The sequence below is a fragment of the Oenanthe melanoleuca genome, chromosome 9 (genome assembly GCF_029582105.1).
Source record: "Oenanthe melanoleuca isolate GR-GAL-2019-014 chromosome 9, OMel1.0, whole genome shotgun sequence".
NCBI classification, from domain to species: Eukaryota; Metazoa; Chordata; class Aves; order Passeriformes; family Muscicapidae; genus Oenanthe; species Oenanthe melanoleuca.
Genome location: NC_079343.1, coordinates 24,284,201 through 24,307,600, shown reverse-complemented (window position 1 = coordinate 24,307,600; position 23,400 = coordinate 24,284,201). Strand labels below are relative to the sequence as shown.

General features: G+C 48.4%; 1 protein-coding gene across 1 annotated transcript; it reads left to right on the top strand.

Moving 5' to 3' along the window:
- The first annotated feature begins 3,475 nt into the window (after positions 1-3,475).
- On the top strand, positions 3,476-15,638 carry LSG1 (large 60S subunit nuclear export GTPase 1). The gene is made up of 14 exons (XM_056499173.1): positions 3,476-3,569; positions 3,643-3,760; positions 4,049-4,169; positions 4,702-4,788; positions 5,632-5,718; positions 7,776-7,836; positions 8,491-8,667; positions 9,708-10,121; positions 10,404-10,505; positions 11,312-11,464; positions 11,713-11,827; positions 12,433-12,512; positions 13,141-13,314; positions 14,596-15,638. The coding sequence occupies exons 1-14, from the start codon at positions 3,489-3,491 to the stop codon at positions 14,773-14,775; spliced, it is 1,950 nt and encodes a 649-aa protein (XP_056355148.1). The 5' UTR covers positions 3,476-3,488; the 3' UTR covers positions 14,776-15,638.
- Positions 15,639-23,400: the final 7,762 nt, after the last annotated feature.

The window sequence follows — 23,400 nt, the reverse complement described above, 5'->3', positions numbered from 1 at the left end:
GCCACCTTCCAAAGAGCCAGCAGTGCTGGGCACTCAGTGCTTTTCAAAGGAGTGGTGAGAGGTTTTGTGATGCACAGGGTGGACAACACCTCAGTCCAGCCTGAGTACCTCTGTCAGAGAGCTGAGTTGTACAAAGCCCAGCAGCAAAAATTGTGTTCATTTTGCATGCTGTGGTAGCTACTGCATCATATGGGAATGGGCTGCAATTCAACAGGTTTATCACACTTGACAGCAGCATGCCCCTCTCCTCCCAGCCCTCCTTGCCTGGCTGTGCTCTTGGCACGCACACTCTGGTGCCAAGCTGCCTCTGTGCAGATCCTGTGACAGCAGCTGTATCTCAGTGTCCCTTTTCACTGAGTGTGATTAATCCATGCATAAATGTCTTCTGTGAGCAGCAGGCTGTCGTGTTCAGTCTTGCTCAGGTAGGCACAGCAGAGCAACGGGAGAGGGATGAGAAACATGGCAATTAGAAATATGCAATTACTACTTTAGCTCTGATGTCACTTGGATGACCCAGACTGCATCTCCTTCAGCACTGCTCTGCTCAAAGTGATCCTCACAGTGGTGCTGGCATCATCAGACAGAAATAATTCCTTGGTGTTTATGAAGTACCCAGAAATGTATCTGTTGCAAGGATGAGGGCAATTTGGGCATTGCTTAAGTAGGTCCCACAAAGGTGGTAGAAAATACCTGCAGTTAACTGTCCTGAAGCACTTCAGTCTAGAAATAGGGGAAGGTGGGGGAGGGGGAAGGGGGGGAAGAGCAATGTGGGATGTGGGAAAAACATCCCAATCTAAATGCAGAGATCTTTGTTCTTCAGGTTACCCTCAAACCTCCCTGCCCCAGGATGGGTTGCTGGGGGTGGAGCAAGCCTCCTTTTCCCACTGCACCAGCACTGCCTGTCCTTGAGTGTCTTTTCCCAGTTCATGCCACTGAACACAGCTCCAAGTGTCCCATGGAGGCCCACTGAGCCCTGCACTCTGTACTGGCAGAGTCCCCAGCCAAAGCTCCTGGTGGTGCCGAGGCTGTGCTGCCAGGGCTGTGCCACTGGGATTATTAGAGCATTTTGCCTGTGGTTGAGCAGCCTGGGCATGGCACTGCACGTGCCTCAGCTGTGGGGTTAGAAGTGCTGCCAGACCCGAGGCGTGGGGATCGGCCAGGCTGGCTGGCTGCTCTGGCTGGTGATTATTCATTGTAGAGGGAAGGTAACTTTCAACTGAAGTACAAAAGAAAGACAATAATGAGTACTTATATTACTGCTTTAGTGCCCACATAAAGACTTGAAATGGTTTTATTAAAGATGACTTGATTAGAAATGATTTTACTAAATCTCTGCCTGCTGTCTGCAGCCCACCAGCCTTCCACTGAAGCACCTCCCCTAAATCAAAAGGCGACTACTGAGTCTCCTTTAATCTCTCTTATTTGCCTTTAGGAAGCAAAGGAGGGGCCAGACCAGGCTGGTGGTGGCGGCAGAGCCTGGGATGAGCATGGCAAAGCTTCAGACGTCCTTGGGAAATTTATGCCATACAGTTACTGGCTTTGAAAAGAAGAAGAAAAGAAAAACTGTGTCTTCCTAATGGGGGTTTATCATGGGGAGGCATCACGGAGCAAGAGAAAATTAAAAAGAAAGAAAGAAAAGAGAAGAGAGAAAAGATTGCTCCTGCCCAGGGGGTTTGTGCATGCTGCCATGCTGTTGGTGGCCAGCTCCTGATGTTAACCTTTGTCTGCCTCTGCTTTTCAGGGATTGGACAGGTTATTCTCCAGTTACAACTGATACACATTACAGAGTTGTAGTGAAAACTGTCTGGCTTTAACCCAGCACCCATAAAGGAGAAATGCTTCATAAATCAGTTCAGTGAGCAAGTACAGGTCAAGTTGTTTATTAATTTAACCTTCTCTCCCATCTTGACCTGGACCAGCCAGAATGGCTGCTGCTGAAATCCATTCAGTGGTTCTCTGCCTGCTCGTGCAATGTCCTCTGTCTGGCAAAGATGCTCAGACTGTGGCTAGATTTTGCCAGCAGCCTCATAGCATACTTCCCATAGCTGCATCCAGGATCCTGCTTTGCCACCGTCATTCCTCACATGCACTATTTGCTATATTGGGATGATGGACCCTAGGGAAGGGGAACCTGCACTGGCCTGGGTGTGTTACAGGGAGCAGGGTCAACCTCAGCCATGGGAGCTGGTGGCTTTCCCCAGAGGGAGACACAAACCTCTGCCCCCATGGGTGGCTGCCAGGCAGGGTTTTGCACGATGTGGTTTGATAGCATCTGTACCAAGCTGAACCAGCAAGAGTTACTGGCCCTACTGCTGCTGGAACTGCCACGGGCTGGGCTGGGGCTGGTAGCCCTGTGTGTCACCCCACTGCCAGGGGCTCTGGCTGCAGCACCGACCTTGGGGTGGGAGTGAACCATGCCCCTGGGCTCATTACTGGTGGGGCTGGGGGCTGCTATGGGAGGGAGGGGGTTAGCTGGGCCTGAGGAGGGGAGAGTCAGAGAGATGTGTGTCCATGCTGAGCACCATAGTGTGGGAGGGATGGAAAGATGGGTGGGTGGATGGATGGATGGATGGATGGATGGATGGATGGATGGATGGATGGATGATTACAGAACCAATTGGTCTGGAAAAGACAGCTGATATCGAGTCCAACACCATATCAACTAGACCATGGCACTGAATGCCACATCCTTAAACAGCTCTAGGGACGGTGACTCCACCACCTCCCTGTACAGTCCACTCCAACGTCTGATCACCCTTTCTGTGAGGAAATTCTTCCTAATGTCCAACCTAAACCTCCCCTTGTGCAGGCTCAGACTGTGTCCTATAGTCATGGGCTGGCTGGTTGGAGAAGGCCAGTGCCGGTGGGGTGGTGCCGGTGCCGGTGCGGCGGTGTCAGTGTGGTGCCGGTGCGGTGGTGTCAGTGCGGTGCCGGTGCCGGTACGGTAGTGTCAGTGCGGTGCCGGTGCCGGTGCGGCGGTGTCAGTGCGGTGCCGGTGCGGTGGTGTCAGTGCGGTGCCGGTGCCGGTACGGTAGTGTCAGTGCGGTGCCGGTGCGGCGGTGTCAGTGCGGTGCCGGTGCCGGTGCCGGTACGGTAGTGTCAGTGCGGTGCCGGTGCCGGTGCGGCGGTGTCAGTGCGGTGCCGGTGCCGATGCCGGTGCGGCGGTGTCAGTGTGGTGCCGGTGCGGCGGTGTCAGTGCGGTGCCGGTGCGGCGGTGTCAGTGCGGTGCCGGTGCCGGTGCGGCGATGCCAGTGCGGTGCCGGTGCCGGTGCCGGTGCGGCGGTGTCAGTGCGGTGCCGGTGCCGGTGCGGCGATGCCAGTGCGGTGCCGGTGCCGGTGCCGGTGCGCTGGCACCCCCTGCCGGCAGACGCCGGGACAGCGCGACGGGCGCGGCGGAGGCGGCGGGCGGCGGAAGGGGCCGGGCGGCGGAAGCGGCCGTGGAAGGCGCGGTCAGCCCGCCTCTTCCGTCGGCGGTGCGGCGGAGGCACATGGGCAAGAAGCGGAGCGATGGGCTGGGGCGCAGCCTGCAGCGGCAGCGCGGGCTGGAGCGGCGCGGTGCCTCCTCATGGGTGAGCCGGGCGGCCGGGGAGGCGGGGAGAGGTCGGCGCGGGCCGGGCTGACGGTGGTGCCGTGTCCCGGCAGCTTCACGCCAGCGAGGTGGTCGCGGAGCGCGGCCCGGAGCTGCGGTCGGCGCCCGAGCAGAGCCCGCTGGAGGAGTTCCTGGCCACGGCCGAGCTGGCCGGCACCCGCTTCGTGGCTGGTGAGCGGCTGGACGGGCCCGGGCCTGAGGAGGGGGTCCCGGGGCTGAGGAGGGGGTCCCGAGGCTAAGGAAGGTGTCCCGGGGCTGAGGAAGGTGTCCCGGGCTGAGGAGGGGTCCCGGGCGGGGGGACACCCGTTCTGGGAGGAGTGGGTGCGGATGGCAGTGCTTCTGGCCGGGTGGGAACTGGGGACAGGTGGTGAGGCCCTGAGCCAGGGCGGGGGTCAGCAGGGACAGGATGGGTGGCAGGGCTGGGGACAGGTGGCTTTGGGTGACTGTCTCTCCCTTCAGAGCGTCTGAATGCCCAGATCGTGTCTGCCCAGAGCTGCACGGGGCTGCTCACAGCGCAGGAGGCCCAGCGCGTTCGGCAGCTGCACCGGGAGAATCAGGAGTTCCTGCGCATCCCGCGGAGGTGAGCTCTGCACGGCTGGCCCCTTGGCTGAGTGGGGCTCCGTGGCTCATCCCTCCTGGCTGCAAGCCTGAGGACAGCCCTCGGGTTGGCAATACCCTGCTTTTGAAGAATCCACTAACCAACCTGCATGAACTGGCTGAAACCCACAGCACAGGTGCCTGTGAGTGCTGCCAGTGCCAGCCTCTGTGGACTGATGGTGTGGCTTTCCTGCCCAAAACTTGGCACTGCTGTACAGGTGTATCCATACTGCCTGGTAAGCCTTTCCAGAGCTCTGTGAATGGCAGAGAGATTAATTCCCATCTTAAGAACTCTACTAAACTTAGCTAAAGAAAGCATCTCTGTGGTATCTGCTGTTCATGCTCTCTGCTAACAGTGTTTGGAAAGGTGTTCTTAAAGCTGCTGAAAACACTTGCATGCACATATAAGCTATTGACTTGGCATAGCTGAATGTGTGGTATTCGTGTTCTTTATGTTTACTGAAGTAATGTAGCTGCTATTTCTGACCATTCACTCCAAAATATGCTTGTTATAGGCCACACTGGGATAGGACAACCAGTGCAGAGGACTTGAAGCAAGCAGAGAGAGAGAGCTTTCTTGAGTGGAGACGACAGCTTGCCCAGTGAGTATGCTGCTTGTGGCTGGGTAAGTAGCTGGTGGCATTTAGTGGCACTGGAAGCAGTGGGTTGTACTTATCCTTGTTGGACCAATAAAACTAACGTCTATTCAGTAGCTCTGACTTTGTCCTGGAAGGCTGGACATCCCAGCCACAGTCTAGCATGCCTTTGTGGTCAGCTCTCCAAAGCTGTCTTGTGTGTTCATGTTCTTGTAAAACAACTCAGGATGGTGTGTGATGTTCTTCATTTGCCTGTGAAGTAGAGGTTACTGGATGTGTCTTTTAAGAGCAGCAGCACTGCTCTGAAGAGAAGGCAGTGCTGCCAGCCTGCATACAGCAGCTTGTGCTGGTCTGGCACTGCATCCGCTGGCTTGGAGGGTTGGATGGTGTCTGCTCACGCCCTGCAAACCAATGCTTACCCTGAGTAAAGTTGTTCAGGTGGTGGCAACACCAAGTTCCAGGTTGTATAGAGGTATTTCAGATACCATCCCCAAATTTAGTTATTTTTTCCAAGTGGTACTCAATTAAGAAAAAGCTGCTGGCACTTGGGATAACTTTTCTCATTTGTTATCGTGGCTCTCAAATTTCACGGGCAGCCTCTTGATGAGTTTTTGTTCTTTCCATCTTTTACGACTTTCAATTAAAAAGATCAGGAGCCATTGTGTCACCACTAAACCAGTGCCACTGACAGCAGTGTACCTGAGTGCTTGATCTGTTTGAAAAAACATCAGAAGTAGTACTTCTATGTATAGAGTTTGGTTTCATTGCTCTCTGCAAAACTAAAGCCATCTGGATTTTTACAGCCTGCCATGGACCAGATGTGACATCGTTTTTTCTGTTTTGCCTTAGTCTCGAGGAAGAGAAAAAGTTAATTCTAACCCCATTTGAAAGAAACTTGGAGTTTTGGCGTCAGCTTTGGAGAGTCATTGAAAGAAGGTAAAGTATTTTGGTATCTACTTTTTAGAAAGTGATGTTAAATGTATTTTCATGAATTGCAGCTTTTGAGACAAGCTTAGAGTGTCTCAGCATAGGAAAAAGTATTAAGTTATTAATGTTATATTATCAGCACTGCAGTGATTTCATTTTTGTGGTGCCTGCTAGCTCTCAACACTGTGATCTGCAGGTGGTTCATTGTGAGCCTCTGAAGATTCTTCAGAGGCTGCTCCTCTTGGCCTTTCCCAGTAACTCTGTTGGAAGCCTCCTTTGAGAAAATGCCTTTGAGGCATCTTGCCAAGTTTAACTCTTTCCCAACCAAACACCTGCAGCTGATGTTCAGGGGCAGGAGGTAAGGACTAAGTAATGTTGGGAAGGCAGGGACCTCTTGGTCCTTGGCCCTTTGCCACACAGAGAAGTTGCAGCAGTGCACAGAAGATAACGGGCTGTCATACCACAGGAATAGCTTTGTTTGCTCTGCTAAGCTGTAATACAATAAGAGTGCTGTCTGCTATGTTAATCTAACTGGGGCATTTAATTTCACTACTAATTAAGTTTGAGATCATCTCCTCTCACTTTCCTAATATTGAAAAATACTTCACCAGTGAGGTCATGGTGAGCTGGTCCTTTCACAGAAGGGGCTTTGTACTAAGTGCTGCTGGGCCTTTGGCTGGGAGAGTGCTGGTCAGGAGCAGCCATTGTAGGGTATCATGATGTGCAGTGTGAGTGTACCAGGTGTTTTGGGGCAACTGGAATGTGTTAGTAATGCCCTTCAGCTCCTGCTGAAGCTTTTTATTTCATGTAGAGTGAGGATGCTGTCTCAGAAGTGAATGGAGAAGTCACTCAGTCCTTTAACCTTTCCAGATAATATGATCTGCTATCAGCCTTTTCCATGTATTCACTTCAAACTAGTTCCCAGCAGCGTGGTTCAGTAACTTCTGTGTATCCCATCCCAGTATGATGGTGTCAGCTTTCCCTTGTATTGATCTTTGAACATCTGTGCAATCCCTCTTTGTACCCATGTGGCTTATTAAATTATACCCTTGGGGGGGGATTATTGATTTTAATTTTTTTAATACATAACAAACTGCCTAGTGAGGCTTGAAGTTCTTCTGTTCAACTCATGGTGTTCTGAGGCTGTCCTGACTTAAAATAAATCTCTGTCAAACAACTAGAATCAGCATGTGATAAAACATGGCAGTATTTTAACTTACTTGCCTAGAGAAGTTCTAGTGGAAGAGGCTGTAGTTAAATTTTCCCCTCCTTTTGACAAAAGAAGCATGGATACCTTTGGGATCTGAAGCCATTGCATTTAATTATTGTGTGGAACTAATGAGTTCTGCTTGTGTATGTGGTGGCAACCTGGTCTCTGGGTTTGGAAGGTGTTTCTATGTTTTTTCCGTGTTTTTATGTTGCAAGGCCTTGCTTGCATGGGGGAGCAACATATTTTACTGAAGTTTAAGGTGATTTTTTTATTGTTTTATGCTTTTTGTGACAAAAAGCATAGAGGAACTTTTGAAAATACCCAATATCATTGGTCATTTGTGGGAAGCTTTGTTCAATGCAAGGAGGACAACAGAGTTCCAAAATATCTCACTGTGTAGGAAAGCCAGCTCTTCTTTATCTCTGTAACCACCCTGCCAGTTGAGGATGAGAACAGACAGAAATAAAGTTGTGTTACCACAATTTTTAGTATCATTCTAAAGGATGGAATACTGCTACTGTGGTTCTTGCCTGCTAAGCCTTTCTGAAGGGTAGATGGGTTGGCAGAACTGGTATGTTTTCTTTGCCCTTGCTGGCTGTGCAGTTGTACAGGAGAATGAGCCAAGTGAGGAGAAAACACTGTACAGCAGTAATGGCCTGTAGCACAAGCATGGCTCTGTTGGGCAGGTGGGCTGCTGAGATGCTCTGTTGTTCAGTAAAGGTATTTAGGAGAATTATACAGTTAAAAGTGTTAAAATTCCAAGCAAAACCTAAATTGAATAATTGCTGTATCTTAGAACTTCCTTTGAGGCAAGGTAAGAAGGAGTATTTTATGGGGCTTTCCTTTATTTTTGCAGTGATATTGTAGTCCAGATAGTAGATGCCAGAAACCCCCTTCTGTTTAGATGTCAAGATCTGGTAAGTATGCCACTTTCTTGAATGTTGTCTTTATTTGGTGTCTTAATGTTTATGTGATATATTTTCTGTTTAATGCATTCAGCCACCTTGAAGCTCTTTTGTTGTTGTGCCAAAGTGGATATCTTATTAATTGATGCAGTTATTCTGGCATAAAATTATTTTTCTTTGTCTTTTGGTATTTCACACAGAGTGATGTGGATTTAGAGACACTTCTGCAGATGTTACATTGCAGATGTGGAATTGTCTTATGTAAAAGCATAGCAGAATAAAAGTGGGTGAGGATTACAAAGGATCAAAAATTATACAAGTGACAAGTTTGTAATGATAGGCTATAGAACACTGCAACAGGGAGACATGAAATTGCTCAAATAGTTATTTTAGGAGCTCCTGCTGCAAGGTGCTGATTAATGTCTTGTCACAACTCTAATAGACAAGGTGTTTGCACATGTAGCCAGCAACAAGCTGTATTGTGGTAGCTGCATGCTCCAGTTTGTTCTTGTAGCTCTCTGCTGAACAGCACTTCCACCAACCCAGGGGTGGTAAGCTTGGCTACACTCATGGGGAGCTGCATGGAGTAGTTTGTCCTGCTGCTCTTGTATTGTCTTGAGGTGGAAGGAGTTGAAACCAAACTGATCCTTCTTTTGTTTTCTTTAGGAAAGTTACGTTAAGGAAGTCAGTAAAGACAAGGAGAACATGATCCTGATCAACAAAGCAGATCTGCTGAGTGAGGAGCAACGTGCTGCTTGGGCACAGTTCTTTGAGAAAGAGGGTGTCAAGGTGGTGTTCTGGTCAGCTTTGGCAGAGAGTGAACGGCTGTGTGGACAATCAAAGGTACTGTAGGTGACCAGTTCAAACTAGATCTGTGCTGGCTGCAGCTGGTAACTTGCTTTGCAACTACTCTTGTGATATATCTGAGCACAAAAGGATTATTTTAAACACCTGTGCAGCTGTAAACAACATTTGTAGCATCAATTCAGAGACAGAAGGGAGGAGAGTAAAATGGTGAACAAAGTGCAGAAGATAGCAGCAGCCCTTGTAGACCTGCTTGCAAACTCTTAACTAATTGAAAGAATTGGAAACCTTTCAGAGAGGGATGCTGCAACTAATGGGGTTATCTGTACAGAGGTTTTTTTCTTTCACAGGGAGGGGGCTGTTTCTTAGAGAACCTTAAGTACCCAAAAGCTATTTACCCAGTGGAGCAAACTGAGCTGCTGCTCCAAATTACGTATTATCAATAGGTGCTGCTTCTGTTATGGCCATTCAGCTGTGGAATATCCCATATATCCTTCCAAAAATACTTACTCTGTTCATCCAGTTTACAGTCCTTTTATAAAATGTTTTTTACAGACTGGTTTAAAAGTGAGACTGAGGGTATTAGTTCTCTTGTCATTTTTTTGGGAAGAAAAGTAAAAATACTATTGTGAAAATATCTTCATTTTTTTAATGTAAACTTTCTGTAGGGAAGAAGTGTAGACTGAAAACAGCTTGAAATTATTTTAATGATATATTTAGACATGAAACAAAATGGCTTTGTGTTCTGAACATTTTGAAAAAACAACATTCATTCCTTTTACTTGGAACACTTAACAGTTTAAACAAACTAGTGTGGGTGTGCACACATTCATTCTAGAGAGGAACTTCTTAATGACTTCACAGAGAAGCTGTGAACAGTCTCTCTTGGAATGCTTTTGTCATTCTCCAGAAACTAGTTTTTCCTACATCCTACTTAAGACCTCTAAAAAACCCCAGTGTGATGTAAACACTGAGTTGTCAGCTCTTGGGGTCTGGCTGATGACAGGTGCCTGCACTGCAGCCAGCAGCAAGGCTTGGTGTTGTGGTTGCATTTCATCTCTGAACTGCTGTTCCCACAGGAGCTGGGTGCTGAGGGGGGAGAGCAGCACCCCAGCAGTTCTGAGGATGAAGGCTCCAGTCAAGAAGATGACAACACAGCACAAGGTAGCTCAGAAAGAGCATCCACAGGCAGCACTTGGCAAGTGCTGGTGACTGATGATAACAGCAGTGATGAATATGAAGACTGTGAAGATGATGAAGAGGAGGACTGGCAAACCTGTTCTGAAGATGAAGCTGGTGACAACATAAATGCTGTTGCTCCAGAGAAGGTGGAAAGCAGGACTGATGGTGCTGCAGCACAGCATGGAGTGCAGGAGCAGAACAGGAATGTCAGGAACTTCAGCCACCTGGTACAGAGAGATGAGCTGCTGGAGATATTCAAAACTATGCACGATGGACCAAGGGTGAAGGAAGGGGAAGTAAATGTTGGGCTGGTGAGTTGGACTTTGTGCTTAAATGGAACTTAATTCCATGTGCTCTCCATGGGAAAAATTCATCCTGTAGCCTGACTTCCTATAGGGGCATAAAAACTAGCAAGCACAAACCACTGTGGGTTTAGTGCAAAAATGAATACTGAAGTTCCTGGAGCTCAGTGTGCCCCACTGCTTGCCTTAGGGCTTTTTTTAGTACATTTTATTAAAGAACTTTTGTGTCAGAGCTCTGTCAGTCTTTTGGCATCACCCTGCCTAATAGCATTTCACTTCTTTGTCATCTAGGTGGGTTACCCTAATGTTGGCAAAAGTTCAACCATCAACACAATCCTTGGAAATAAGAAGGTGTCAGTGTCTGCTACACCAGGCCGTACAAAACACTTCCAGGTATTGCTAAAAAATAACATCAGTCTTTTTCCCCAGTGGAAGAGAGCTTCATTATGACCTAGTTGCAACCACATGCACTCACTGAGAACTCTGCCAGCCTGAACTGTGGCCAGCAGAGTAGGTTGGAGAGGGGTGGTCTTGATGTGTGTAATTTTGGAACTTTAATTCTTACTTCTAAACTCGTGCTCGATTTTGAGTCACTCATGAGAACTGCTGTGCAATGGGGCATGTTTTCCATCTCCTGATTTTATTTAGTTACCTTGTCCCTTTTTTTTTTCTGATGCCAGTCATGAGGAGAGAAGCTTTTTAGTGAGTGTTCCTCCAAATAGCTTATGGTCAAGGTTTCAAACTATCCTTGTCTGCATAATTTCTGTGAATAAATGTAGTTTTGCTGATGTTTTTATATTGATCAAGCTTTGACTTTGAGGTGGCAACTCCAGCACTATAGTGTGGGACCATTGTGAGATTTGTACTTTTCAAACTCCAAGCTGTTTCAGAAGGTCCAACACACTGTAAGGTTTCTGGAGTGCTTTCTTCTCTCCCATCAGACTGGAGAGCTGAAGGTCTTGCTGCCTCCACCTGGACACCTTATTTAGGAACTTTGAAAGTGTTGCTGTCTTCTACATCTGATCTCCTTAATTCATTGGTTGGGACCAGCAGGGCAGGTGTCTGTGTTAGTGGAATTTCTGCTTATTGTCATTTGCACCCATTTTTCATCTATGCATTTGATTTTTGTTGTTGTTGTTCCTTTTTTCTCTGTTGGCACTAACTTGCCATAATGAGCTAATGGGTTATTTATCATGTAGACCCTGTATGTGGAGCCTGGCCTGTGTCTGTGTGATTGCCCCGGTCTGGTGATGCCATCTTTCGTCTCTACCAAGGCAGAAATGATTTGTTCTGGAATTCTGCCTATAGATCAGATGAGGGACCATGTTCCACCTATTTCTCTAATATCCTTTGTAAGAGTGTATGCAAGGGTTGGATCTGCTTTGAGGGAGGTGGGACACACTGGATAACAGTCCTGCTGTGTTGGTCTTTTTCTCTCTCATTTCAACTTAGTAGTGTTGTCAGACCTGTGCTATTTTTCTGGTTTGCAACAAAATCCAAAAGTCACTCTTTTGTTTCTGATCTTAGAGTGACAAGAGCAAGATTACTTGTGTAGCTGTAAATCACAAAGTGGTTTCCTTCACTAGCTTATGTTTGTCAGCATATCCCACGAAACATTTTGGAAGCAACCTATGGAATAAATATCATAAGGCCAAGGGAAGATGAGGACCCAGATCGAAAGCCAACAGCTGAAGAGCTGCTAACAGCATATGGATGTGAGTGATGATCCTTTTAAAATCTGTCACCACTGTGTGCATGGTCCTGAACATGGCCTTAGGAGAGTGTTCTAAAGTTAGGCCCAGCTTGGGCTTGTTGTGCATTGGACCTCTTTGATAGGACTTGCCCTCCTCTCAGGAATGGTCTTTGTTAATGGTTCATCTCCTGTGTGTGTTGGAGAGCTGCTTTGCCAGTCTCATCTGACAGATACAGTGATGGTGTGAAAGATATTGGTGAAATGCCCTGGCAGTCCATAGTGTGGTGCTCTTACAGATACCTCCCACCATCTGTGTCTGAATTAGACTTTGAAGAATGTAGTGAATTCTCATTCTCTGCCTTTAAAATAAAAATAAAACCCTAGCAGTTTTCTGCTAATAGGGAGATTTCAGCTCTTTTATAATTTCTTTCAGGTCAGGTTGCTTCTGCAGTCATTACGGTCATTAAAGTTATTCCCTTTATTTTTTTTCCCTGCTTTCCCCAAGAGAAGCCTCTTTCTAAGGGAGTATTTTTGAGAGAGAATACAAATGGGTGGTTAGGCAGCAGAGGAGAACATACTAACATTCTCTTGTACTTGCACAGAATATACTTTGCATTTCTCTTCCAGATATGAGGGGCTTTATGACAGCTCATGGACAGCCAGACCAGCCAAGATCAGCTCGATATGTATTAAAAGATTATGTCAATGTAAGTGCTTCCTATATCTGTGTTTTCCTCTCAGAGGGGAATTAAAGGTTGCACTAGAGTACAGTAAAGTAAATTCTATTTCTCTGGATAAAATCACCATGTATTAAAAGACTCCTGAAACTGGGCTGCTTTTATGTTTTAAAAGAATAAATTGAATTTCTCAAGCTGCCTAATCATAGAGAGGTGGTTGCTTAAAAATATGGTGCCAGCTAAATAAATAATCTTATCTCCAAAATAGCTAGCAGATACTCAGGAAACAAACCCATAATGTACAGGTGGACCAATATTTAGCACTAAGGACTGTTGCTCTGAGTGATTTAATAACACATGCTTCTGCAGCACCTCTTGGTAACTTACTGTTGATAATTTCTTAATAGGATCCCCTGGTGCTGCTGAGAGTTTTGCTCTGTGTTGTTTGCAGCTGGACACTGCAGAAAATGCTGCTTTGATGTAGAGGTGGAGCAGTACTTTAACTTAGGAGTCAAGCCAGTTGTTACCTTGGAGAAGAAATAAAGTGTACTAATAGTCTGCCAGTGTGAGCCCCTAAACTTCAGACCCTTAGTTTTGGAATTGTTTTCTTTCCTTTCAGAGTTTCTTTTGTCTTAACTGTGTCCCATTGCTTTCACAGGGGAAGCTGTTATATTGCAACCCACCTCCTGGTATTGACCCAAATGATTTTCAGCACCAACATCAAAGATGCCCTGACAGTACAACTGTGCAGGCTACTAGACAGGCGAAGCCTGAAAAAAATACCAAAGCAAAACAAATTGAAAATGTGGTGGACAAAACGTTTTTCCATCAGGTAAATTCTGGAAGAGATTTGTTCTAGGAATTTTTGCTGCAGCACTCATCTGTAGTTACTGGGAGAAAACCACCTTTGAGGATGGAGGTGTGCTGGGTTGAGTTAATGGTGTTTGATGCTGTGGGATCTGCATGTAATTTCTACCCAAGAGCTCTCTGTTCTTTTTATTATCTCCTAAATCACTGGGAATGTGCTAGGTGACATAAATATGGCTAATGAGGTGTGCACAGATGATTTTCAGAGGTCAGCAGGGTGACCCTTGTCATTAAGAATCAGACATCAATCTTGAGCAAACAGGAGGGGGACTGGGAAAAAAGACAAGGAGGAATGACATGGCAACTGACCCAGAACATAGTTTTGAACTAACAGGTCCTTCAAACTGACATTCCTTTCCTGAGCTGATGTATTTAGAAGCTGTGATAAACTTTTTTAAGACAATTGATTTAGTACTAGCTGGAGGTTTTGACTCAGAACCTGAAATCAGATGAAAAGAATACAAACTGATTTAAAATCCAGTCAAGAAATCTCAGAATTAGGTGGAAAATAGGAATTTTTCTTAACTTGTATGATTCTTGTTAGATCCTACAGGTATCTTTTTGCCTCTAAGTTACTGAAAAAAGTGTATTAATGACTCATAGTGAAATATGAAATCCATAACTGACCAGATTTGCATACCTGACAAAGATTAGAACAGGTTTTTAGCTGTGAGCAGGGTGGGTCATAGAAAGCATGTTTGGTTAGCTAGATGTGAATACCATTTGTTTAGCACAGCTAAGATAATCATGCATTTTGAAAACAAAAACTCAGGCTCTTAAAAAAAAAAGAAAAAAAAGAATGAGCTATTTCAGAAAACTGTGACCTGAAAAGAATTTTTGGGATTACCAGACTGTTGCTCTGTCTGCCCAAAGTGCTGGCACAAGCTGTGAGCCCTGTCAGTGCTGCCCACGCTCCAGACTTGAGCAACTTATTTTGGTCTGTGGCTTTCCTGGGCGCCAGATTTATTTGTGAAGACAATTTGTTGTGCACAGAGTAGAGGCTGTGAGGATCCATCCTGGTGCTGGAGCTGATACTGGCTGGGATGTGGCGTCACTGGGGACCCAGCACAGCTTGGCAGAGCTGGAGTGTTGGCAGGCTTTGGCTGCCTGCTGTGACCATCCTGCAGCTCTGGAGCAGGGGCTGAGCGGGCCCTGCTGGGTCTGAGCCTGCTTGGGTCTGGTTTTGCTGACATACTGCAGTGGTTGCATGTCTCCTCTGTCACTGTTGGTTGTGTCTCTGTTCCAGGAGAACGTCCGTGCCCTGATGAAAGGGGTCCGGGCTGCCATGGGCTACCGGCCTGGGAGCGGCCTCGTGCCTGCCACTGCACCCAATCCTGGCAGCGTGGTAGGGAAGCCCTGGAAAAAACACGGAAACAGGAACAAGAAGGAGAAACTCCGCAGGATCACCAAGCACCTGGAGGCTTAGCTGTGGCACCAGTATTTTGCCTTTTCAGGGCAGGGACTGCACTGTCTCACAGGCCTTAATTGAGGGGGAAAAAGCCAGATAAGTGGGCATCACTGGCTCACCTGGGAGCTCTCTGCAGTGGATTGCCTGGGCAGGGGATGAGAGTGGGCTCGGGTGGCTGGAGTTCATCCCTTCTGAGAACAAAAGAGACCTGGCTGTTCATGTTATCTGGAAGCCAGCCCAGACATTTGACTGCTGTTGAAACATCCTTTCAATGGGAGCAGATGGAGCTGTGCAGGAATGTTTTTTCCTTCCATAGAGGATGTACTTTATAGCTGTTGCAATCAAAGCAAGCCCTGTAAAACTGACTAAAATCTTTAAACAGTTGAATTTCAATGAGTGATGTTACATTTTGAGACACTATGGTTTGTTTTTTTTGGTCTTCAAGGGTTTTTTGTTGATTTGACAAAATGCTTTAGTGTGTTGACAAGTGAGGTAAAATTATCTTATTGCCCTCTTCCTTTTCAGCTATTTTCAGCCTTATTCTGTAGAATCTGTAACCACTCCCTATTTCCCAGCTTGAGCAGAGCACAACACACCGTGCAAGGAGCATGTTGCTTTTATATCCTTTACACTGAGCTGGTATCAGTTGTTTTTATGTGACTTCCCACTGTTATTTTAAAACATTGGCTCCGTATGACTGGCTAAAAATCTGGTGCTAATTTCTCCTTAAATATATTTGAGATTTTACTTCCTAGGTGTGTGTCATGTTCTGTCTCATTACTTTAAGTCAGAGAACTGTCTATTAGCAGATTTTAATTGAATACGTATTTGATGCTAAAAAGACTTACTTGGGGCCAGATTAAAGTGAGATTGACTCCTCAGCTGCCCTACTGAGAAAATGTTTGTGCACTTGGTCAGAGCTCTTCGTTCCTTGTTCAGCACAGAGAGTAATGGTAGGATTGGAAAAGCTCACAAACACGAGTCATGCTTTGTTTTTAGGTTGTGGAATAACACATGATGCTGGTCTCTTGATACTATAAAAAGGGATTGCTGTCTTGTAATTCTGTACTTTCCAGGCCTTAAATGTGGATGGAGAGATGAAAGCAACTGCTGAGCAGAGCTACAGCAACCAAGTGTGCAACCAAGCCAGTTTTGACTTTGTGACCCTTTGTGTCCTGTTTGCACTTGTATGCAGAGGATCCCCTGCCAGCAGAGCTCTCACCTCAGCTCCTGCTTCCCCTATAGTGCCTGCTCTTGAGTTCCTAATTACTTCACTGGAGGGAAGATAATTCCCTGCCATCTGTAAAGTTGAAGTATAATTACACTGAATTAATATGGTCAATGGTATTTTAAATCAGTGTACCAGAGCAGAAAGTAGATTCTCAGGAGAGACTGTTTAATCTAGTTCTCCTGGAGAAAGGTGATCTTTGCCTTTGTTTCCTGAAAACGTTATGCCTTAGTCAAATCACTCTGATCTGACTTCTCCACTCTCCTTGCAGGAAAAGTATCTGCTTTTGTTCCTTACAATGCTTGAGGGACTTGATTGCTCAGAAACACTCCTTTGTTTTTGTCCTGTTTTGGATGAAGCTATTACCTGTCAAACTGAAGTTGGATTATCTTTTATTGAAGATGTAAATTTTTTTCTATTCTGTTTTTCTCCTTTCAAAGCATTTTGAATTGTTAGCCCAAGTTCTCTTCTTTTGCATTGTTTGCCCTTTCCTGTTAGCTGGGTCTCCATGAGCTGCTTTGCTGGACAGGCTGTGTTCTGATGTAGACCTTTCCAAATCTAGTGAGTGACAGAAATCCCCAAGGCTTGAGACTTGGATCAACTGCTCGTTCCTTTCAGAACCCTTTGGGTGTGAGCCCTGCCAAGCAACTTGCAGTGTTTGCATGAATGAATGAAGGATAATGTCAATATGACCAGGCAAGTACTGTGTGCTCAGGTGTTAAATGCATACTGCTCCTTGCTGTGCTGAAGGACTCTTACCTCAACAGAAGCAGGATGTAAAGACCTGCTCATGTTCATGCTGTTACTGAGCAGTGGGCAAATAGGTAAGGCAAATTAATGCTTTCCTGTGGTAGTTTGATGTGTTGCTGAACCACATCCCTTGCTGGGCAGTGCCAGCTGGGCCTTGCTGACAGCTCAGTGCAGCACTTGGCAGCAGCTGGCAGGCATGGGGCCATGTGGGCACTGCTCACTTGTCAGAGCCAACACAAAGGAGATGCTGTGCTCTGCCCTGGCCACCTGTGAATGAGCTGCTGCTCCACTGCTTTGTGGAGAGGGCCAGTTTCCATTTTGGAGTGCTGTTTTCTTCAAGTGCCTTGTGTGTGTAGAGGAGGTGTGCAGGCTGCAACTGGCTCCAGTCTCTGGGATCCACAGCACTTCCAGCATCTATCTCCCCTTTCAGGTACCTTTGCTTTACAATGCAAACAGCTTGTTTGCCTGGGTGATGTTATTACCTGCACTGATACCTGCAGCAGAAATGCAGAACTGGCTTGGGAATATGGTCTGGAACTGAGCTGGCCTTCTCTGGTATCCTGCACTTGCATTGAGAACTACAGTTGTCCCTGCAGGGCCCAGTTCAGGGAGTCTCACACCAGTGTGCAGTCTTTCCCAGAGCACAGGGTGTCCCAGGAGACACAGGTGGGTCTGTGCTGTGCATGGCACTGGGTGCCACACCTGTGGCAGCCTGTTGTGGAATCACCAGCTCTGCCCTGGACATCCAGAGAACTGGGGCTCTGCTTCACACACAGGACTTGCCATTGCATGTCTGAGCTGCCATCTAGCTACTACAAAAATGTGTTTTTCAGTCTTGTTTTGAGGAAGAGCAGAATTTTTTATTCTGTTTCTGAAACCTGAAGCATCATGGGTGAGCAGTTGAGAGGTAGGGGATGCCAGGATGCAAATCCCTAAACCATTCTGTTGTGGCTCTTTTAAGTGCAGTTGGTGGCAGTGATGTAGGAGCCTCACTCCCCCCATCTTGGCAGAGCCAGCACTACACAAACAAGTCTTCTGCCCATCGCCCCACTGCACACTGTGGGGCTGTCAGGGTCAGGTGTTTGATCTTTTCCCAATGTTTCAGGTCAAGGATCAAAGGGATGATGGCTTTTTGTAGCAGGGAGTTGCAGCAAGGGGCTGCCGTGTGGGCTGTGGCTGTTTTCTGCAGTCACCGCCTGGAGCACAGCTCGGTTGTGTCTGGAGGAGGCTGAACTCCCCCTCTCCTGCCGTTAGGGGCCGGCCTTGCCCAGGCAGAGCAGCAGCCCTCTTGCCCCCAGCAGCAGTGGTGGCTCCTGTTAGGATCCCAGCAGAAATGTGGGTCCCCAGGGACTCCCCACCCCACCACACCCCTGCAGAGTGGCTCGCGAGCTGCTCTTCCCAGGCACCCTGGCAAGGAGGTGGCCAAGAGGGCCACAGTGGGGAGCATGGCTCTGGCCATGGCAAGGCTGCAGAGTCCAGGGCCTTTCAAGCTGTTTCTACAAAAGCTAAGCAATTTTTTTCTAATTGTCCTGAGACACTTGCTTTAAATTAAGAAGCAACCTTTCTTTTTTCTTCTCTGGTCACAGCTCCTTCCCTCCTGTGAGGAGCTTCATGCCATTGCCTGGCTCCTGCAGGATCCTTTACCCCACTTGTCTGTGAGGAGCAGTATTGTGCTGTCCCCCTTCCCTGTGTGGCTCTAATCCTGCTTTTTTACTGAGTTTTTTTCTTCTTTTACTGCAGAAGGACAAAAAAAATACTGGGGAAAAATCCTGGGGCAGCTGGGAAAGAGGCAGGGAGCAGCTCTCCAGTATACCTCAGAAAATAATCTCTCCAAGCTAAATGCCTGAGGTACCCAAAACATCTTGGGACATGAAGAAAGGTCACAGTGAGGACAAGAGGAAAAGAAACCGCTACTGAGTCAGAGGAACTCTGCCCCAGTGTTCTTTCTTGCTGTGGCTGTGGGAAAAGGGCCTGTCCCATGGGTGGTGTCAGGGCAGGAGGGCTGCATGTGCTGGGTGGAGCAGACATGGGTTTGCCCTTCTGGAAATGTCACCAGTCCTCTGTCACTTGGGAGTTGAGGCAAAGAAGCAGAAACATCATCCATGAGGGAAGGTCCCACAGTCCAGCCAGGCATTTGCTGTCTGCCCAGAGCAAAGGGAAGCTGGAAGCTCATACAGAGCCCCTTTGTTTTGGTCAGCATTGGTAGACCAGTGCAGACTCATCTGGGATTTCACAGGGTTTTTAGCAAGAGTGTCTCTGCTTGAAGCTTCTCAGAACTGTCTGTGCTCAGGGTAGTGCAGGGGGATGCTCAGGACCAACTGCTGCATGGGTCCTAGGGAAAAGGGATTCTCTCTCTCTTGATGCACTCCACATCTTGCTTGGCCCTTCCGTGTGCTCCTGAGCCTTCTCACATTGTCTGGGCAGCAAGGGAGGTGTGTGCGAAAAATGGAAACCAGCACAATTCTGCTTTGCACTTTGCCATGGAGAAAGGGAGAACCAAAAACCTTCTAGTTTCAAATGCAGCCTGTTCCCCTTTCTGGAAGGAGACAGTGCAGGTCCCGTCTCTTCACAGTGGGACTTTGAGGATGTTATGGTGCAGTGGAGCCAGTCCAGCCCTGGTGCTTCAGAGAAGCTGCAGGCCCTCCAGGATATCCAAACACCTCAGCCAAGCAAGCAATAAGCAGCAGAAGGTACTTCTTTGGGACTCTGGGAGAAGGAGAAGCTCTGGGGTGCCACCACAGGCTGCCATGCTGTGTTGTGCCTGGTGGAGAAGGGACAGTTCCCAGCATCTTTCATGCTTGTCCTGCATGGGGGTCCCCATTTCTCACCTTCCTTCTCTGGAACTGAGGCTTGGAAGAGTTCCAGCCTCACAGCTGGATTCAAACCCAGCAGTCTCCTCTTGTGATTGTGCTGCTGTTTCCCCCTGCATTTAGGCTTACAAGCCATGCCCACTGGAATTGAAGCCAGCAAGGCAGGAGAAAGGGACAGTCCTCACTGTGGCTCACTGCTCATGTTTCCTGGTGCTCCCTGGCTGCTAACTTTAGCACCACAAGCCATGGACCAGTGAGATGGAAGCCTATCCAGCAAGTTGAGTATGTCTTCAGTTCTCTATGGAGGACTGACCCATCACTCATGGTCTGCCACATAAGGAAGAAAGAAATGGAAGACCGTGGTTTTTCAATGCCTTGGTCACTTCTCATCAAACTGCTGCCTGGTACTACCATCCCCTGAACAAACCCCATGAATGGGGTGAGGATGGGGCGTGGGGCCACCAGACCCTGCCTGGTTTGCCTGCAGCAGCAAAAAGAGCGTTTGCAGAGCTCCTGTTGATAAGAAGGGCCTGCATTCATATTTCCAAAGGCCTGAGCACATTGGTAAGTGGCAAGGCTCAGAAATCCAGACACCAGACAATGGAAAGGCTGGAAACATAAAGGAAAGGAAATTCTTCTGCTGTATTGCCTTTCCTATGGTGATAAGATAACCTCAAGTGAAACAAAAGTCTCTGCTGCAGACGCTGGGGTGGGCACCTCGGCCGCTGTCTAAAGCTCAGGAGGATGTCTGTGTGAGCTGGGATCTCTGAGCTGGCGGGTCTGCCTGTCACAGGGGTGTGCAGTGGTGTTCTTGCTGCTTCACAATGAGCCTTGGACTGACTGGAGCCTGGCCTGCTCCTGCTCCATCCCACAGGACCATCCGTGTCCTTCATTCACACTCTTGTGAGAGAAATCATATAATAGTTTGGGTTGGAGGGGACCTTCAATGACCATATAGTCCAAGACCCCTGCAGTGAGCAGGGACATCTTCAACTAGATCAGGTTGTTCAGAGCTCCATCTAACCCTGCCTTGAATGTTTCTTGGGATGAGGCAACTACCACCTCTCTGGACAACCTGTTCCACTGTTTCCCCTCATTGTAAAGAATTTCTACCTTATACCTAATCTAAATTAATCCTCCTTCACCTTAAATCCATGACCCCTTGTCATATCACAATAGGCCTTGCTAAAATGTTTGTCCTCATCTTTCTGGTTGGTCCCTTTCAAGTACTGAAAGGCAAGTCTAAGGTCTACCCCAAGCCTTCTCCTCTCCAGGCTGAACAGCCACAATTTTCTCAGCCTTTCCTCATAGGAGATGTGCTTCAGCACTCTGATCATCTTTATGGTCTCCTCTGGCCCTGCTCCCAATGGTCTATGTCCTTCTTTTGTTGGGGCCCCCAGAGCTGGGCGCAGTACTGCAGGTGGAATCTCACCAGAGCAGGGGGGCAGAATCTTCTCCCTCACTTGTTTCCCACACTGCTTTAGATGCAGCTCAGGGCACATTAGGCTTTCTGAGCTGCCAGTGCACATTGCTGGCTCATATCCAGCCTCCCATCCACCAGCACCCCCAAGTCCTTGTCAGGGCTGCTCTCAGCCTGTTCTGTATTGATATCAGTTTGGGTTGCCTCAACCCAGGTGCAGGACCTTGCATTTTCCTTTGTTCAACCTCAAAAGGTTCCCATGGACCAAATTCTGGGGCTTGTACAGGTCCCTCTGGATGGCATCCCATCCTTCAACGGTGTCAGTTGCATCACATAGCTTGGTGTCTTGCTTTAAATCTTACTTCAAACATTTTGGAAGAGCTGAGAAAAATGGTGCCACAACGTTTGCTACTGATATATTTCTATTGGGTATATGAACATCCCAAAGCTGGTGGCAGGTTTTGAAAGCTTTGCTAAGTGGCTGAGGGACAGAGCAACATGTTCTATGTGTTAGAGGTTATGTTTCAGAGCGGGGGGGACAGGAACAGAGTGGTGTCCATGTGGGCAGGGCTGGGAGCAGAAGAGGCTGGCCACGGTGCAGTGTGGGAGCTGGCTGGGAAAGGGATGGAAGAGAATCTGATGTGTGTACAGCACTGGGAACCCCCAAGTGCCCAGAGCTAAACAGGCTCAAGGGGCACAGATGGCATCTCAGTAAGGATAGAGGCAAGATCTGCAGCAGTGCCCTGTCCCAAAGAGGGGATAGCAGAGGAAAGGCAAGGAGGAGTGCCTCAGCTGTGTCTCAGAGTAAGGGGACAGGGAGGTCTGAAATGAAGCTGGCTAGAACCAAATTCAGCTTACAGCCTGCAGGCTCAGAGCAGGCCCAGATTAACTGCGGAAATCATCATAGGCTATTTTGGGCAGCAAGACTGGGATGAATGATGAGACGAGTTCAGGGAGGCAAGCCAGTGCTGGCTCTTTGGCTCAGGAAGCCCCCAGGCTGTGGCACTGGGAGAGGCAGGGTGGGCTGCAGGAGGCTGCCCTGTGCTGACCTGCTCTGCACTGGCCCCAGAGGCGTGTCCCAAGGGCTGCCTTGGTGTTCCATCCTTTACAGCTGCATGCAGAAAGCAGTGGGATGGGTGCTGTGCCTGGCAGGCAGTGCCCGCTCCCTTCTCGTGGAGGTCACAGGATGGGAGCCCCTAAGGTGCACACTGGTGTTTGGTCAGGCTGAGGGAAGGGACATTTCAGGGATCTGGCAAAGGGAGGAGCTGCACAGGAGGGGCTGGGACACGTTACACACTCCTGTGGTTTACAATTTTCCAGCAGCTGCACTTGTCCTCTGCCCTGAGGTGCAGCAAGGGGAGATCAGTGGCCTCAGCCCTTTTGGATCTTGTATTCAGTCCACTGGGGTTTTCCCATTTGGTTTCACTCTGACAACCCAGCTCTAGAAAGCAGAGGACTGAGCTGCAGGCATAGGGAGACGTGCAGGAGCCAGCAGCAGCTTTGCTGGGATGGCTGTGACACTTGCAGCACCTGTCAGTCTCTCCCTTCATCCAGCTCTGGGAAGCAGGAGCCAGCAGCAGAGCAAAAAAGGGCACAAAGCACCAAAACACCAGGTAGGTGTAAGCTGTGCAACATGGTTTTGCTGTAGCTTCTGCCTGCTCCCAGTAGCCCTCACTGGCTGCTTCTGCTGGGGTATTTGGGGAGCTACCACTGGCACCAGCAACTCTTGATGGAGATCACCCCACCAGCAAACACAGTTATGCTTAGGGGATGAAGAGCTTCCCAATGCACTGCACAAGCAGTGAGGTTGCCTGCAGGCATCCACCATGGTCCCAGTGCTGTTCCCCCTCCCAGCAGAGCAGGCCAGGCAGAGATCCCCTGTGGAACACCACTGCAGGATCATGCTGGCTGTCTCACTGGCCATCTGTCACCCTATGGTCTTCTCCTGCCCTGTAGCTTGCAGCAGGTGTGAGCCAAGCACCTGCTGCTCCCTGCTCTGCCACGGAATGTGGTTTGTGGACCCACTGAACAGGTTTTTGGTCCTCATGACTCTGCTGGGGAGGGGTCCCCAGGTGGCCTTGCAGCAGCAAGGAGTGCAGAGATCACAGGAGTGCCTTGCTCACCTTCCTGCATGGACGCTTTGCAGGCAGAGATGGGCTCGTGGGTGACTCTTAGACTTCCTGGTGAGATCATACGCTCTTCAGGCGATGATCCTCTTTGTCCTAGGACTGGGAACAATGTGTCTCCTGTTGCAACAGGTGTTTCAGGGACCAAGCTGTCCCTGGAGTCAGGCTGAGCGTCCCAGGGGCAGGACAGCCTCTGGCCACGCTGGATCCCCTGTGTGGTGACAGCACTAGGCTGAGTGCCTTTGAAGTGCCCTGCCGTGCTCTCTGCTCTGCTGTTGGACAGGATCTGAGCAGCCATTGTGCAAAGCA

Excerpts from the sequence above, each read along its gene's own strand:
- LSG1 (XM_056499173.1), top strand. The coding sequence starts at position 3,489 with ATGGGCAAGAAGCGGAGCGATGGGCTGGGGCGCAGCCTGCAGCGGCAG. Across the intron at positions 10,122-10,403 it reads GGGAAGTAAATGTTGGGCTG|GTGGGTTACCCTAATGTTGG; the intron begins GTGAGTTGGACT and ends TTTGTCATCTAG. Across the intron at positions 11,828-12,432 it reads GCTGCTAACAGCATATGGAT|ATATGAGGGGCTTTATGACA; the intron begins GTGAGTGATGAT and ends TTTCTCTTCCAG.